The sequence below is a fragment of the Alligator mississippiensis genome, chromosome 3 (genome assembly GCF_030867095.1).
Source record: "Alligator mississippiensis isolate rAllMis1 chromosome 3, rAllMis1, whole genome shotgun sequence".
Classification (NCBI taxonomy): domain Eukaryota; kingdom Metazoa; phylum Chordata; order Crocodylia; family Alligatoridae; genus Alligator; species Alligator mississippiensis.
The window spans coordinates 239,154,731-239,172,842 of NC_081826.1; the positions used below are offsets into that span (position 1 = coordinate 239,154,731).

At 43.6% G+C, this 18,112-nt stretch overlaps 2 protein-coding genes across 5 annotated transcripts in view; one reads left to right on the top strand and one right to left on the bottom strand.

Moving 5' to 3' along the window:
• Positions 1 to 18,112, top strand: part of SKIC3 (SKI3 subunit of superkiller complex) — a 145,443-nt gene that overhangs the window by 9,251 nt on the left and 118,080 nt on the right. The gene's annotated exons all lie outside the window — the stretch shown is intronic.
• The window catches only part of ARSK (arylsulfatase family member K), a 47,584-nt gene continuing 32,847 nt past the window's right edge, over positions 3,376 to 18,112 (bottom strand). The window contains exons 5-8 of one of the 3 annotated variants that reach the window (XM_059725014.1): positions 14,395 to 14,566; positions 13,411 to 13,635; positions 6,219 to 6,332; positions 3,376 to 6,008 (exon numbers count right to left, since the gene is read on the bottom strand). In XM_059725014.1, the coding sequence (XP_059580997.1) occupies positions 5,743 to 6,008; positions 6,219 to 6,332; positions 13,411 to 13,635; positions 14,395 to 14,566 (777 nt within the window). In that variant the 3' untranslated portion in view covers positions 3,376 to 5,742. Of the gene's footprint in view, positions 6,009 to 6,110; positions 6,333 to 13,410; positions 13,636 to 14,394; positions 14,567 to 18,112 lie in introns of all 3 variants that reach the window. The other 2 variants (XM_059725012.1, XM_014597258.3) reach the window with 2 other exon arrangements.

Here is an 18,112-nt window from a genome sequence, read left to right on the forward strand (position 1 = left end):
CCACGGATTCTCCACTTTTGCAAAGAGCTCTTGCAGGCTGGCACAGCTCCAGCCTTCAGGAGCCAATTGCAAAAAGGGCAGGAAACCCTTGGAGGCAGAGGCAGTCACAGCTGTTATGGGCAGCTCTTGCCACTTGCCTGTGGGACTGCCTGTGCTAGTGGTGATGACCACTGCGTACAAAACCTCCTGGTGCCACGGAGCCGTGCTCGGTGCTGTGCGGCTGGAGGCAGTGGCACAGTGCAGGGCGGTGGTGGGGTTGGCTGCATGCTGCCCAGCCACCACCACACTGCCGCTGCCGCCCACCAGCTGGCCGCACAGCTCCACGGCGGCAGTGGAAGGTTTTGGAGGCAGCAGCCCTCACTGCCATAGCGGGCTTCTAGGTAAGCGGCAGCACTGTGTGCAAGCCCAAGCCCCCCCCCCAAGCCATGCCCCCATCCCTCGCCGTGGCTGCAGAGCCAGCCATGGAGCTATGCTCCAGCTGCATGCCAGCCTCCATCTCCCCCTCCCCTGGGCAGGAGGCCAGGTGGCATGTGTGCAGCCTACACGTGGCGGGTACCACCACACTGTGCCCTGCATCACTTGCCTGCGAAGCCCCCCACAGAGGGGCACCCTGCCCTCACCCCCTGGCCCTGCTCCCAGCTTCTATGTGCTGCCTGGGGCTGGCAGTACCCCATGCTCCCTCAGCCCCCAACCATCTTCCCCAGCCCTGCCCCACAGCCCCTGAACCCTACTTACCTCTAGGATCTAGGGGCGAAGGGCATGGCTCTGCAGTGGTAGTGCTTGCCCGCAAAGCCCCTCCACCCTGTGTGCAGATGCCACCATGGAGCTGTGCAGCTGGTTGCAGAGCATGCTGCTGAATACAACCCCCACGTTTCACCCCCCAGCCAGGCGGCACTTATGTGGCCTGCACACAGTGGTTGCCACCGCACTGCTGCTGCTGTGCCCTGCGCCACTTGCCCACAAAGCCATTCAGGTGGCCGTGGGATGGTAGCGCAGGGCGCAGTGGCAGAGTTGCGGTGGTGGCCTCCATGTGCGAACCTCCTGTCAGGCCAGCCGGCATGTGTGTGACCCACAGAGTGGCACCCCTGCCCTCACCCCCTGGCCCTGCTCCTGGGAATGGGCACAGGGGCACCCCCCCCCGCCTTCTTGATCTACTCCCCCAGCACCTTCCCTTTCCCCCACCCTGCCCCGCCTCTTCCCTCAACACACACTTACCTGCTGGGGCGGGTGTCTGTGTTTGTCTGCATGTCTGTGGGTCTGGGGGGCTGTTGCGAGGGGCATCAGGAGGGCTGATGAGACTGGAGAGGAGTGTGGGGCATCAGCAGCACTGGGTGGGGCTGTGAGAGGCCTTTAATTCTTATCACAGATTTTGGGTTTTTAATCGGAGAACTTGCAGTTTTTAATTGGAGAAAACCAGGATCCCTGATAATCACTTTCCTTGATCTTCTGGCAGCAGTCCTACCAATGCAGCCCAGTATACTGCTAGCCTTCTTGGCAACAAGGGCACACAGTTGGCTCATATTCAATTTGTCGTCTACTGCAACCCCTGGGCCCTTCTCTGCAGAGCTGCTACCCAGGCAGTCATCCCCAGGCTGTAACAGAGTATGGGATTCTTCTAAGTGCAGGACTTTGCACTTGTCCTTATTGAACCTCATGAGATTTCTTTTGGTTTAATCCTCCAATTTGTTGAGGTCTGCTTGAATCCTAGCCCTACTCTCCAGCATATCTATTACTCCCCCTGGCTTGGTGTCATCTGCAAACTTGCTGAGGGTACACTCTATGCCATCTTCCAGGTCATTGGTAAAGATATTGAACAAAACTGGCCCCAAGACCAACCCCTGGGGCACTCCACTTACTATTAGCTGCCAACTAGACATCAAGCCATTGATTTACTACCCTTTGTGCCCGATGATCCAGCCAGTTTTCTGTTTATCTTACAGTCTGTTCATCTAACCCATACTTCCTTAGCTTGCTCGCGAGAATGTTGTGGGAGACGGTATCAAAAACCTTGCTAAAGTCAAGGTATACCACATCCACCGGTCTCCCCTCATCCACAGAGCCAGTCATCTCATCATAGAAGGCAATCAGGTTGGTCAGGCATGACTTGCCCTTGGTGAATCCATGCTGACTGTTCCTAATCACCATCTTCTCCCTCCAAGTGCTTAGAAATGGATTCCTTGAGGTTCTCCATTTTTCCAGAAACTGAGGTGAGGCTGACAGGCCTGTAGTTCCCTGGCTCCTCCTTTTTCCCTTTCTTAAATATGGGCACTATGTTTGCCCTTTGCCAATTGTCCAGGATCTCCCCCAATTGCCATGAGTTTTCAAAGATGATGGCCAGTGGCCCTGCAGTCTCATTGGCCAACTTGCTCAGCACCCTTGGGTGCATCCTATCCAGCCCCATGTCCTTGTATATGTCCAGCTTTTCTAAATAGTTCCTAATCTGTTCTTTTGCCAGTTGACTGGTCACTTCCTCTCTAAACTATGCTGCCAGGTGCAGTAGTCTGGGAGCTGACCTTGTCTGTGAAGGCAGGTGAAAAAGCCATTGAGCACTTCAGCTTTTTCTATGTCCTTTGTCACTAGGTTGCCTCTCCCATTCAGTAAGGGGCCCACTTTCCCTGATTTTGCTCTCGTTACTGACATACTTGTAGAAACCCTTCTTGTTACCCTTCACATCCCTTGCTAGCAACTCCAATTGTACTTTGGCCTTCCTAACTTCATCCCTGCATGCTTGAGCAATGCTCTTATATTTCTCTCTAGCTTTTTGTCCTTAAGTGTCCACTTCTTATAAGCTGCCTTTTTGTGATTTAGCTTACTGAAGAGTTCCCTGCTAAGCCAAGCTGGTCTTCTGCCATACTTACTAGTCTGCCTGCACGTTGGAATGGTTTGTTCCTGGACTCTCAGTAAGGCTTCTTTCAAGTACAGCCAGCTCTCTTGGACTCCTCATCTTCCCCTCAGACTGCCTTCCTAGGGGATCTTGCCCATAAGTTCCCTGAGCGAGTCAAAATCTGCTTTTCTGAAGTCCAGGGTCCTTACTCTGCTGCTTTCCTTCCTTTCCTCAGGATCCTGAACTCAATCATCTTGTGGTCACTGCTGTCCAAGTTGCCATCCACTACTACATTCCCCACTAAATTCTTCCCTGTTTGTGAGCAGCAGGTCAAGAACAGCAGGGCCAAGCTCCAGCACTTGCACCAGGAAGTTGTCTTCAATGCTAGCACATGTTAACGCTTTGTGAGTAAAACACCTACTGAGAACTGCCTTTTAAAGCAGGCTCGCTAGTTTCAGAGAAAATTACTATTCTGCCTGATCTTCCAATGAGACATCATCATCCCTTCTAGATAATTCTGTAAATACTCTGTAACAAAATACCACTGGAACAAAAACTTACGATAATTTTATTTTATTATTGTACATTCTGTACAATGTGTTACCACCTTCCAGATCTTTGAATGTTGATGATTTGCAATTCCCTTCCATACAGACTGGTCCTAGGCCTTCCAAGAAGTACATTTCTTTTGTCAATTTATATAGCCAGTTTACAATTCATTGCTGATATTTGATCTTTTTCCTAATTTTCACTTTTGCTAATAGTGATTCCATCTGTATTTGAAGTGTGTACCCATTTTAATAAGAACTGTGTGTACTGTTTTGCTCAGGGAATAGCTTTGGCCTATTCATTTATAATCCTCAGACTTGGAACAAGAATTGAGGGAGAAATATTGTAACAGCAGTAAGTGAAATATAAGGTTTTATTAGTGCAAATGTATAATATAGTATAGCTATAAAACATAGTTTATCAAAACAGTTTATTGGATACATATACCATGTTTAAGTCAATAAATAAGTGGTATTTTCATGTCTATTTTTGCCAGCCTAATTTTATCACTGAGGCTGCCTGCAGACGTTAAAAAACAAAACAAAACCCCCCAAAATAAAAACCAGCATTTTACTTTAAGCTCAGTGCATTCCTGTGCTGAGCCCTGCACATGCCCAAAAGAGGCAGTGCTTTAGTTGGACCCAGCTTGCCCGACATCTGTATAGATTGGGCACTTTAGTGAGGCTTTTTTGGCACTTTTATCTAATAGCTGATTAACTCTGCTTTAGCTAAAAATGCCAAAAAGCCCTGCTGCAGCACCCAGTCTATTCAGATGCCGCAGTCAGGTCGAAATAATGTGCTACTTCTTCTAGTAAAGTGTGGCTGTTTTTTCTTAAATCTCTGCAAACAGCCCGATTTATTATAGGATGCTATATAAGTCAGTTTAAGTATGAAAGATTATATGACCTTGAATAGCTACTACTGTAGACAGCTATATACAACAATAAACTGTACATTTATGTGCTGATTTAATGATGGATTTAACTAAAAACAGTGTTAATCACAAACTAATTTAATTTCCTGCTTTTTTTTTTTTTTTTTTAGCACTGCTTATTTTCTGTGATATATCTCTGTGATGTGATGCAGAATAGTAACAACTAAGTTCATCATTCTTTTAGGCATCCCCTGCATCCTATCTTTTTTTGTATATTTTAGACCCTAATTCTGCATGCAGATTCATGAAGAAATAAATGTCAACCTGCAGGAGCTAAGAGCAGGACTGTGGCTTTACAGAGTCTGTCTTTATTTTCTGCTGCGCAGAAGCAATTATTGATGCTTAAATTTCTACACATGCGTTTTGGTTAGTTTCCACTAGTGTACAAAACCTTGTTTTTTGTTTGTATATTTGTTATTCTGTGATTTGTTTGTCATCTGCATATACTTCAGAGGTTCCCAAGAGCAGGCACCAAGTCTTAATGGTTAGAAGCTGTCCACTAAGACACTTCTGGAGAGGAAGAGTCCCACTGAGTCTGCATAGAGAAGGTTGCCATGATAGATACCAGAATGGACCTCAGAATTTTTTTTCAGACCAGTACTAATTATTATACTTTCTGGTGCTGTTTTCACAGCTGTATGCTCACTGACCTGGGAAAATATATCCAGACCCAGACCTGATGTTATGATCTATTACCATAATCTGTCCCCCACTATGCCAAATTCTGAGGTCTTAATGTCTCGTATACATGCAAATTCTCATTGGGTTTTAGTGTTTAATTGCTTAAAGCATCATACATTTTCTCAATAATCAGGACTATTTTATGGAAATGAATTTATATTTATGCACTTTCCTTCCCAACTATCAAAATTGATTAACCTTGAACTAAAAGTTTCATCTGATGGAATGTAGACTTGGTAACATGATTGATTATATAATATACATGTCTTGCTAACAGAAAAATCCAAGTCTGTGGGCACATCTACACGTGCTGCTATGGCGCAGTTACAGCCAGTACTGTGCCTGATTATTTTTAGGCACTACATTGCCATAACGATGCAACTGGGGGAGCGCGTTCGCTACAGCGATTGCAGCTGCGGTGTCACAGGTTTTGCACGCGGACACTGTTGCCGTAGTACGTTGCTACAGCAATGTAGCATCATGCGTAGATGTGCCTTGTGCGATTATTGCTTTAAAGGATCTCAGATTAAGGTTGTGATGATAATCTTTGAATTACTGCATTGCTACTATCTTTTATTAGAACAGCTATATAATTAGGAAGGAAGTTTGACAAGCTTTTGGGCACAAAGTACCCAACTCTAATAATTTTATTTCTTGAGCGCATTCACTATACTAATTTATTTCCCAGAAATGATATATAACAGAGTCAACACTTCCTTTCTGCATTTTTTTTTTTTTCCTATACAGAAATGTTCTATTTAAGCCACTTATCAATTGCACGTTCATACTTTTTTGGGTCCTTTAACCAGTCTTGATGCCACCTAAGGTTCGCAATAATATTTGAGTAGTTTTGTCCTACACTCTGTTTCCAATTGATAAACTGCTTCTTGTTGTACTCATGGACAGAAGCAGAGACCTTTGGAAAGTCAATTATGGAACGAAGTTTTTTCTCCAAGGAGTGTGCTACTTCCCTGTATGTTGTAGCTACATTTGTTAGTTCATCCGGATCGGCAAAAAGGTCTGCAACAAACGAGAACTGTTAATAGTTTGCCACGGTATTTTTAAAATTAAACAAAACTGAGAAATTAAAAAAAATTAGTAAAGTAAAAGTTGTTAATATACCAAAGAGCTGAGGAGGAATGGAGTGATCATTTGAATACACAATATATTTCCATTTGTCAGTTCGAAGCATATAGGTGGAAGAATTCACATTGCATCCATGGAACTCACTTAGTATCCATGTTGGATGTGGGCTTCTGGATAAGGTTTCATCTGCCTTTTCAGATAACAGAGGCATCAGGGAATACCCACTGAGGTTGTGAGGGAGAGGGATTCCAGCTATATCTAAACAAAGACAAACATTACTAAACCTTCTCTTAAATAATGCTAGTAACAATAATGAAGTCTTGGTACTGTATTTACTCAAATCTAAGTTGTCTCTGAATTTTAAGATGACCCCCCCCAATAATTAAATTTTATATATGGACAATTTATGAATTGGTTAAAATTATTGGAGCAGGGAAAATAGAAGGTGGGGCACGAGGGTCAGGCAGCCTTCTTGCCCCTGTACTCCCAGCTCCCCATAGCCTTTTCCCCTCCCACTCCACTCCACAATCTCTGCCCCTTCCTCATCCCTGCTTTCTGCAGTCTCTCCTTCCCCACTTCCCCTATCTCCCACCTGGCTGTCAGATACTGCTGGAGTTCTGTTCCCTCCCAGAGCACAGCATATAGAAGCTCAGCCCTTGCTGGGGCATGCAGTAATGTCAGCGCTGCTGACTGGCTGGGCTGGGGACAGGATTTTCATGTATTTCATGCCTGGAAGGAAACCCAGCCTGGGCTGGGGCTGAGCTATAAATGACAATGAGTGGGGCAGGGAGTGGGCAGAAGCTGCAGAGGACAAGTGGAGGGGGCAGGGAGGAGGCTGCTGTGGGTCTGACTGGCTCCAACCTGGGCTCAGGGCCTGAGTCAGAGCTGCAGCAGCTGCCTGCCCCCTCCCACCCTGCTTGGTACACACATCTAAGATGAGGTGCTTTTCTTTCTAGGTTGACTGGTAGGGAGTGTGGGGGCGGAACTTCATCTTGGATTTGAGTTAATACGGTACATAGTGAACATGCTAGTGAATCAAAACATGTCCTCTAAACTTGGTTCCTGGTAAGACCATCATCTAAGAGCCAGATAAGTATTAAGGATTAACTGAAAGAGGATTCCTCTGCCACAGGCATTGCATTAGCAACTACTGTACCCCATATATATTGCTTTTCATCAGTGGATCACAAAATATTTTCCAAAAGGAGCTCAATATCAATATCCCCACTTTACAAATGGAAAAGCTGAAATACAGGGAGGTAAAGTAATTCAGCCCTGATTACTCACCTTCTTACAAATGCTAGTGAGAAGACAGAGTGAGTAGAAGTCCTGGCAGAAAGGGTTATTCTGTTGGCATACTGCATAACACAAATTCCATGCAATTTTATATTACATAGTGCAGCTGTGGGGGCCTGTCTCAGCTCAGTCACAGTATGGGTGTTTTTTCATTTCAACAGAGATCATTAGGAAGCTGCAATGTCTTTAAGATGTGCTACGGGAAGGTTTATACCTGTCTTTGCTGCTGAGAATCAAGCTCTGTCCACTTTTGCTTGGCATATGACCAATATTGGCATTTAGACATAGTAGCCAGTGAGAGGGGTCTTGAGCATGTGCCCTGGTGTTGCTCTCTATTTAAGAAGATTAGCATGAGTAAGGTTCTCTGCTATCCAAATGCCAAAGTACCTACTAACATCAAAGTACTACATACATGAAATATTGTTATTATTCTTCCAAATACAATCATAGATTTCATAGACATTAGGGCTGGAAGGGACCTCGGAAGATCATCGAGTCCAGCCCCCCGCCCAAAGGGCAGGACGTCAGCTGGGGTCATAGGATCCCAGCAAGATAAGCATCCAGTTTCATCTTGAAGGTGTTCAATGAAGGCGCTTGAACAACCTCCGGCGGCAGGCTGTTCCAGACCTTGGGGGCTCGGACAGTAAAGAAATTCTTCCTTATGTCCAGCCTGAAACTATCTTGAAGTAGTTTGTGACCATTCGTCCTCGTCATCCCTTGGGGCGCTCTGGTGAACAAACGTTCCCCCAGATACTGGTGATCACCCCTGATAAACTTGTAGGTGGCCATCAGATCACCCCTGAGCCTGCGCTTTTCCAGGCTAAAGAGCCCCAGGGCTCTCAGCCTGTCATCGTAGGGTCTGCTTCCCTGACCCCTGATCATGCGCGTGGCTCTTCTCTGGACTCTCTCAAGCTTCTCCACATCCTTTTTGAATTGTGGAGCCCAAAACTGGACGCAGTACTCCAGCTGCGGCCTCACTAAGGCCGAGTACAGGGGGAGAATGACGTCCCGGGATTTGCTTGAGAAGCATCTATGGATGCAAGCCAGCGTTTTGGTCGCTTTACTAGCCGCAGCATCGCATTGCAGGCTCATGTTCATCTTGTGGTCAATGATGACCCCCCAAGTCTCTTTCTTCCATAGTGCTAATCAACATAGCACTGCCGAGCCTATAAGGATGCTGCGGGTTTTTCTTCCCAAGGTGGAGAACCTTGCATTTATCGGCATTGAACACCATCAGATTTTCATCCGCCCACTTGCTGAGCCTGTCCAGGTCAGCCTGGATCACCTGCCTGTCTTCTGGCGTGGATGCTTTGCCCCAAAGTTTGGTGTCATCGGCGAACTTGGCCAGTCCGCTTCTGACTCCAGTGTCCACATCGTTAATGAAGATGTTGAACAGTATGGGTCCAAGGACAGAGCCCTGGGGGACCCCACTGGTCACAGGACACCACGATGAGTGACTTCCATCAATTACTACCCTCTGGGTCCGACCCCGGAGCCAATTTTCCAGCCAGTGGATCGTGGGGGACCCAAGGCGACAATTGGCCAGTTTCTCCAAGAGACGATCATGGGACACCAGATCGAAGGCTTTTTTGAAGTCAAGATATATGACATCAATCTCATCTCCCTTGTCCAGGTGATAGGTCACCTGGTCGTAGAAGGAAATGAGATTGGTCAAGCAAGACCTACCCGCAACAAACCCGTGCTGGCTATCCCTTAAGATGTTGGCGTCGGCCAGTCCATTAAGGATGGCCTCCTTAATAAACTTTTCTAAGATCTTCCCCGGGATAGAAGTCAGGCTGATGGGCCTATAGTTAGCCGGATCCACTTTCCTCCCTTTCTTGAAGATAGGCACCACGTTGGCCTTCTTCCAGTCTTCGGGCACTACACCAGAGTGCCAAGAGTTTTCAAAGATCCGCGCTAGAGGCTGGGCTATGATGCTCGCCAGCTCCTTGAGTACCCTGGGGTGAAGATTGTCAGGGCCGGCTGACTTGAAGGTATCCAGCTTCTCAAGATGTTCCTTCACAAAGTCAGCATTAATGGAGGGCAGGGGATCACCCTCACCCGGACTTCCCGGCCCTGTAGCAGGCACGGGCGTCCCATGGGGCTGATGAAAGACCGACGCAAAGTACCTATTTAATAGGTTGGCTTTTTCCTGGGCGTCAGTTGTCAGTTGCCCCATCTGGTTCAGCAGGGGTCAATCTACGCTGATTAAGAACTCAACATTGCCTATTTCATGATAGATTTGTGTAGTGTATAGTTTATCTAAAAGTTATTGCAGGTACATGGAGTGGTCACTTCATTTTTAAGGGTACCCTCTATATGGATAGTCCTAGCTGGTGAATTCTCTTCCCACAGCCCTTCAGTAGTATGTAGCGCTTTTTTTCCCTATTCCCTCTCTTTTGTTGAGTTGCTTTTGCAACCTATACATTTGCCATCAAACTCTCTTTCTGCTTCCTGCTATAGTGAATAGAAAACTTTTCCTTAGCAATAAAAAGAAAAATAGTAATCTCCAGTCTGCGGGCCAGATATGCCCGGCCCTAAACAGAACTTAAACTTCTTTCTCATACCCCTGTGTAGCACGTGGGAAGACCTGCAGTACCTGCGTTCCCTTAAGTGCAAACACTGTTCAAAGCCAAGGGATCTTCAATGGCACAAGCCAAAATGATTTTGGGCTCTGCAATTCAAAAAGGATGTGGAGAAGCTTGAGAGAGTGCAGTGCAGAGGAGAGCATGATCAGAGGTCAGGAAAACAGACCTTATGATGAGAGGCTGAGAGCCATGGGACCTTCAGCCTAGAAAAGCACAGGCTCAGGGGTGATCTATACATTTATCAGGGGTGCTCATCAGGATCTGGGAGAACGTCTGTTCACCAGAGAGCCCCAAAGGATGACTAAATCGAACGGTCGCAAACACTGCCACGACCGATTCAGGCTGGACATAAGGAAGAACTTCTTTACTGTCCAAGCCCCCAAGGTTTGAAATAGACTGCCGCCGGAATAGGCTTTCCCCTCTGGGGAGGGCTGGGAATTCTGGGGCCCCTCTGATAGAGGTGTGTGTGTGTGGTGGGGGTGCCATTCTCTGCCACAAAAAATGGTGACCGGTGCTGCAATCAAACAACAAAATCAGGGCAGCTGCCCCAAATTCTCAGTAGGTCCCTACATATAAGTACCAGATCTGGGACATATAATTTTTTACATCACAGGAGATTGGTAAAATGAAACAGAACTTTAATTTCTTGATTGCCAATTAAATTAGGGTCTAGATAGTGTAGCAGAAAGCCCCCTTTTCCTCCTGCCTGCATTTGCTCTCCCCTCTTTAAATATGTTTTTCCTCTTCTACCTTTTCTTCCTTCCTCTTTCTTTCACTTTAAGATAAGGAATTGTGTTTTAAAATGTGTGTGTGTGCATTTTGTATCTCCCCGTGTATGTTGGTATTTTTATCTATTTGTGCACCATGGCATTACTCTTGTAGCTTATATTTTATACTCCTCACCTTTCAGCTTTCAACTATAAATGTGTTTAGTAACAATGTTAACAAGGGCAGGAGTCAAACTGCCGCTTCCCTGTATCAGGCTGGCCCCTGAAAGAGCGAGTGAATCAGTGATTGAATGTATAACACTGTAGCAACAGACAGAAATTAACACCTAAGGAAACTGCAGATCAACCAACGGAAGAAATCAATAGAAGACAATGTAACAACCGGGAAATCTCTAAACGTCACTGATCAAGGGCTAGAAGCCCTGGCCTGAGTTAATCAACGCCGGGGACCAACTTTTGGGATGAATACCTCCAGATCGACCGCTCCCAGAGCCCTATTCAAAATTCATCAACGGACTCCCAAACCTGCATGTACATGTGGACGACCCCTGGGGCTGACAAATGCCATCCAATAGCCACCGAGGGGGGGGAAGTCCCACAAGGGTCAATGACCCCTGGATTGGGCAAACCTGAAAACTGGGGAGTCACCAAAGTCTGCTAAGGACAGATAAAAAGCAGTGAAAAGTGACCCTCAGTGTCGCCTTCTTGATCTCCAACTCGACCAGACCTGTCCAGCCAGAAGGACCAGCCGGCGACCTCCTTCTGGAGGATAACACCACAGTGAAAGAAGCCTTGACTGGCCATCGACGGCAGACTCCAGCGCTTGTAGGATAGGTATACCTGACTCTTGTAGCTTGCTACTGTGTGTGTGTGTGTGTGTGTGTGTGTGTGTGTGTGTGGGGACCAGCCCCAAGGTTTATGATTTAACTTCATTACAGTGCTTCAATCTGCCTAATAAACCAGAATTTTATGGATCCCGAGTTGGACATTTGTAGCCAACAACAGGATTGGCAGATATTATCATCTGATGACTCAACTCATGTGGAATGATTTGGTGGTCCCAGCCCTTGTCTTTAGTAGAACAGTTAATATAAAAATCACCACTGCCATAAAGTAGGTATTGACATCCTTGACTGCACTCTTAAGAGAGGCCCATGATATATTCTGCATGCAGACTGAACTATCTTCTGTCCTGTAAGGGTTCTCGTCAGAGGCATGTTATAAAAGTAAAGTTTGGGTGTGTTTGCACCATGCTTCTGCTGTACTTTGTTCTTTGGACAAAAATTAATTTGCCTGTGTTGTCAACTGAATGACTTTAGCACATGTGCAGTTTCTTTAAGGAGAACACAATGGTGGGCAGAAGAGAAAGAGCAGTATAAATAGACATCAGAAGGAAGAATCATGGGGAAAGAGAAGTAAGGAAATCTGAGCAATGGAGGTGGAATAATGGAAGGTGGGGCAGGGAGGGGGGCAGAGAAGAAAGTATGTAGGTCCTCTCATCCTTTCTGTATTACCTTACTTTTACTGCTGCCTAACCAACTTCTGTCACCTTTAATCTTTCTTTTCTATGCCTTTTAACACTTTCTTCCTTGTATTTGATACCTCTGTTCCTCTCCATATTTTTGTCATCAAGGGCTTCCTTCATTCTCTTTGATTTTTAAATGCTACTCTATTTCATAATCACCCTTTTTCTCCTATTTTCAACTTTTACATTTGACCATGAATGCTAGATCATCTCTGCTGATCACCAATGCAGTGGCTCATTCAGTGAGTTCTCTCATCAATTTTCCTCCTTTAATCCTTCCAATAGTTCCAGTTAACCCAATCTTTCCTAACTCATGGCCTCCTTCACCCCTACTCCTATGCTTCCATTACCCTACTCTTTGGTTTTCTGTTGAAAGGCTGTTCCCTTCAAAATACAATACTTACTTACATGTGTAGCGTCAAAAAATACACCTTTCATATACTAGCTTCTGCACCCATTACATGTTCCTATTCTTTCTTTCTCCTCTAAAGTCACTTAGTGTACTTTCTATAACCATGGTATTAAATTCATTTCCCCCAGTTTCATCCAAGACCCTCCATTATCCGGTTCCTGTTGCCTGTTCTACTAAAATTGCTCTAACTAAAGCTTTCAGGTATTTTTGTTTTATGGCCAAATTACTCCAGCTTCATCCTTCTTGGCCAGCCTTTCTTTTTCTTAATCACACCTTGACCTTGAAATCCCACCCTAGAGCCTTATATGATGATACCTACCTAGCAATTTATTGTAGGTAACTAGTATATAGTTTACTATTTCAAAGTTTCTTATCTTATATGGGGAGGGGGGAGGCTTTGAATCATTTGACACATGCTCTTTCATGGACTGTTAGGCTTTGTAACATTGGGTTCTGTGACTAATTCTCATCCTATTCTCAATGCCTCTATTTAGTTCTAACGCCCAGTTGTCGTAATAATCTTGTAATACAGGTGCGTTTAAACCCCAACCCCATTTATGGACTCAAGGCACTCCTCCATAACTTTTAGAAACTGAATGGCACCTAATTTTTAAGCTACTTTATATATTACAGTGCTTACCTTCTTGCACAGAGGCTGGCACCCTGGCTGAGAATCACTGACTTAGGACAATGGAGCTCTGATTTTGATTGTAACTGCTTTTAATTTGTATTTGACTTAACTGAAACACTGAGATTTTGGTATTCCAAACAGAACTGAGTTACTTACCGAGCATGGTAGGATAAATATCCACAAGTGAGACCACATTTGATACACGATGTTGTGCTTTAATATTTGGCCCCATTACTAGAAGAGGAACATGGGAACTTCCTTCATACATGCTCATTTTATAAAACTGCTGATGTTCCATAGCTAGTTCTCCATGATCTGCAGTGAATATAATAATGGTTCTTTTAAGAAGTCCTGTATCTTTCAGAGCCAAAATGATTTCACCTGCAACAAGATAAACTTTAAAAGCAATTTGTTCAAATATACCTTTAACATTTTTGGATTTGCAGAGCACCAGGCAAATCTTGAGAGCCTCTTGCCTACAGCAGTGGAGACGCAAAGGCCCATGTGCCCCTGTCTTCCTTTGAAGGCAGAACCCAGGACACCACCTTCGCTGTGCTTCTCAGCCTAAGTCAGCCTCCTCAGTGATTACTCTCCTTCCTCAGTGTTTTCTCTGCTGTCTCCTTGCTTATTCGCTGCTTTTCTAGTTTCTTTCACACTTGCATATGAAAATACCATCTAATCAAGGCCCCAACCCCAATGCTTCGCAGTCAGCCTCCAGGTAAACTTGAGCCATAGGGCTTAGCTTTAACTAGGGCTTTGCGTGCTGGTCTGTATTAGAGCAGTAGCTTTTTTTGTTTCAGCTATTACTAAACAAAGCAGCAGTAAGTTTTTTTTCCATCATTTAGCTGTGAGGAATGGTGCCTGGTGCATTACCACCTCCCCTACCATGGCTGCCATTAAGATTTGCCAATATAACACTATACTATCCTGGTTTGAATTCCCACTAGTAATTGATAATTGACAGTATTCCCAAAACTTGTACCCTAGTCTACTTTGTTCTTTTTCATATTCATCCTTTATATGATATCTAAGAAATCATTTAATACATAAACTCAAATGATTCTCTACAAAAAAAATAAGTCTGATCAGAATTGTCAATAGCTTTAATAGTCTTTTTCTGTATTATGGAATGTCACCTACCAAGCATAGCATCTGTCTCTGCACACATAGCATAATAAAAAGCTCTGATATCTCTGATTTCTTTCTTTGTAAAATGTCCAGTGCAGTTCTTGGTATAAGAAGAATAATAGTCTATTGGGTGCATATCTGAAAGGGGAATCCATTTTGGAATTTTAATGGCTTCATACATTACCTAAAAACAAGAGGAAATTAACTTATTTTGGCAAGCATATTTTTTACATATAAATTTAATAAAAACTGTGAAAACTGTTCAAATTTCAAATGATCATCCACAGAACACCCGTTGATTATCTATTACATGGTACTCCTTCCTGCTCCTTATTTGTTTTTTTTACTGTATTAACAAACCCATCTGATCAAATAACATGTAACATTTAAAGATGCATCCAATCCCCCAAAATATACATAAAGACAGCTATTTATCTATTTATTTAAGAGAGCAACAGTGCTCTCTTAAGCCAAATCAGTGTCCAGAGGAGTTTTGTGTTCTTCTCTTCCTTTCAGTCTCTAACAGTTCCTTTATTTCAGTTAACATTAAGTTTTTGTGTTTCTTAATTTCTGTATAATAAACTCACACCCTCTTTTCCCTCAGAACTCTGCATAACACAATCTTCTAATCTCACTATCTTGTAATCATCTGCTTGTAATTTTAAATTTATTCCAAATTTGTTCTTAAATGCTAGCTCATAGAACTTGCACCTTTCTTCAGTATTCAAAAAGTTTCTCAGACTTTCTGCTTTGAAGGCAGATGAAGATTCTTTTTGTTTTGCACATTCCAAGAATTTCCAACAAACTTCTAAGTAAGCGTCGTTTTTCCTTCTCCCTTGTAGAACACTTACTGGATAGAAGACTTTTTCCCTTATTAAAAATTTCCAAACTTTTTGAAACCAGAAGGTGTCACTTCTCTTCCAGGCTTTAGCAACTGTAATTCATACAGCCACTAAAAGATGAATGATCAGTTCTTTAGGACTCACAGACCATGTCCAGATGAGCATGGCCATGTGATATGCGGTGCTGCAGACATCTGTAGTGCCGCATACCGCACATTCAGCTGTTTTGTGCTGCAAGATAGTAGCATGGGAAGTTTTTTTGACACCTGGATATCCACCAAAAAAAAAAAAGTGCTGGCCCCAGCCTCCCCTACAGCACCCAGGGTAACCTGCTGCGTGCCAGAGGGCGCATGGCACAGGCATTCCCTGGGGAGAACTAGCAGCGTTACAAGGTGTGCCCACTGTTTCTTGTCCCTAGGAAAACAAAACAGCCACGCTTATGTGGATGTGGCCATATATTGCAGAGTTCTCAGGAAGGTTTAATAAGAATACTAATGGGTTATCTGATAGCTGGCACCCTGTTACTTCCTTTGTCACGTCTCCAAGCTTCTTCCAAAATGGTTTGATTCTGGGACACACCCATCATATAATCTAGGATCTTCCCACCTGACCACATTCCCTCCAACAGTTGCGTGTTCCTGTACCAGAAATACATTTAAGTGGTATGAGGTACCGTAGGTATAGGATTTTAAAATAATTTTCTTTTGTCATCGTGCAGATGGATGTGTGAGGACCGTTGTTGTAGCTCGTCTCCCATTCTTTAGCACTAATTTCTGATTCAATGTCAGTAGCCCATTTTATCATAAATAATGGTTTTTCATCTATATGGCCATTTAAAATGGATGTATATAACACAGACAGTAGACCTGTGTGTTTTCATAGGTGTGACCAATATTTTCTCAAATTCTGTCCAATTTCTAATAAAGTTTGCCTTTTTTGGGGAATGTGTTGAAAGCTGCCTCAATTGCAGGCACTAGAAAAAGGGGATTTTCATGTTGCCTGCAGTACGCTGTATTTCTTCAAAAGACCTAAATGCACATTCTTTGAATAACCCCTTCTTGCTTTCTAACTGCTTCTATGGTATCTAGTGATTCAGTCACAAAGAGCTATATAATGAATTGGTAAGCAAGACTAGGAGGCAGCTGCATGTGACCTTCCAGTTTATGGCTTATCAAAAAGGGAAGATAATAAAAGAGACAATCTTCTAAAGCTATGTGCAGTAGACTAATCTTGGAAATGCAGGCATAGTGCCACTGAAGAGAAAAATGATGTACTATATGCATCAAAAAGATTAGATGTCATCTGAGAATATAGATCAACATGGCAATTTACTCTTTCTGGGAAAGTCTCCAGAACAGTGGGTGCAAAATTTCTATCTTGGTAAAAGAATTCACTTGGGTAGTCCAATTTTCAAATGTACACTGAATATATAATTTTCTGGTATTTGGATGTTCTCACTAGCATTCAGAACTATGTTAAAGAATTTAAGTGCTGATTTTTAAATGCCTTGCAGCATTAATGTAGATGTTTTTAAGCACCTACATTCATAAAAGGGACCTTAAATATTAAAACAAAAACTTCCTATTGACACAAATTTTATAATATTTCCTTTTGTTATTGCTCAAGAATTAACTACTACTAAATTATATATTTAAAGTATGAATTACCATTAAACAGGCAAAACAAAGCCTTTGCAGCTTTACTAATTGAAGAAAAAGTAATGGAATAATAGAAATTATCACATGTATATTCTTTTCATCTTCAGAGAGCTTATCTACTTAATCACAGCTGCAGTCTAATTAACACAAATGTAAAGCAAATCCTGACAGGCCTGGAAGCAGTAAGACTGACACCTTAAAATGTTAACAAAAGTGACATTGCAAAGCATATATATACACAGACATTAAAGCACTGTGTAAAGATCATACTGAGAACAAACTCCTCCCAAGCAAAGGATTTCTGAAGAAATACTGCAGTAGAGAAAAAAATCCAAAGGCTCTAATGACTTTAACATTTAGTTGCTGAACATACACATACATGTACTACTAGAAGCATATTGAAGATCTGATGGAGAACACGAAAGGAAAATGCGGAATCCCTGCTGCCCACCCACTTAGCATTTTTGGGAAGCTGGGACTTCAGAAACAGAAATGTTCAGTAGCAGAGTGCTTACGAGACTGACAAAGGCTCCCCATACCAGGCACTAGCATCCAAATATCCTCCCTCTCCACCTTTACCATGTCTTGATTACATACAACACTATCCAGCCAACTGAGAACTAAGCAAAAATCAGACTACAGGTGCATCTGTCAGCTACCAGCATTTTATACTCATCTCAGACTTCAAGCCAGACCTGATATTGAGGCAACTGTTGCTCAGGTGAATGACTACTGCCTATTCACAGAGAAATACATCCATATGCAGCCTGGAAGATCCTCCAGTATTTGATACTTTTTAGCAACCAAATGTTGTTGTCCCACCACCAACAGGTAACAGGTATATCCTGAAACACTCTAAAAAGCCCCAAGTCCTCTTCTCTGCCCAACCCCAGAGGGTTATTACAGCCATAAGTTTCAACCTCCAAAAGCCCTACTTCCCACAAGAGTGAATATTCTCTCCCATATTATCATGTCACTTATCTGAAGTCAGAAAAAGCTGCTGAAACAGCAAGCACAGACATGCCAGCAGCAAGCAGTGACAAACTCCAGCTCTTTATCCATTTTACATCAAGAATAAGGAACACCATCCCTGATAGGCACTGAGAAATATCAGGAACAGGTTAAGTCTGGAGCCAGGCAAGGCTTGTGCAATGTCACTGGGAAGAGGGAAATACCAAAGAACTGTTTCTAAAATGTCCCTTATTATTGAAGGCATGTGGCCTCACTCTG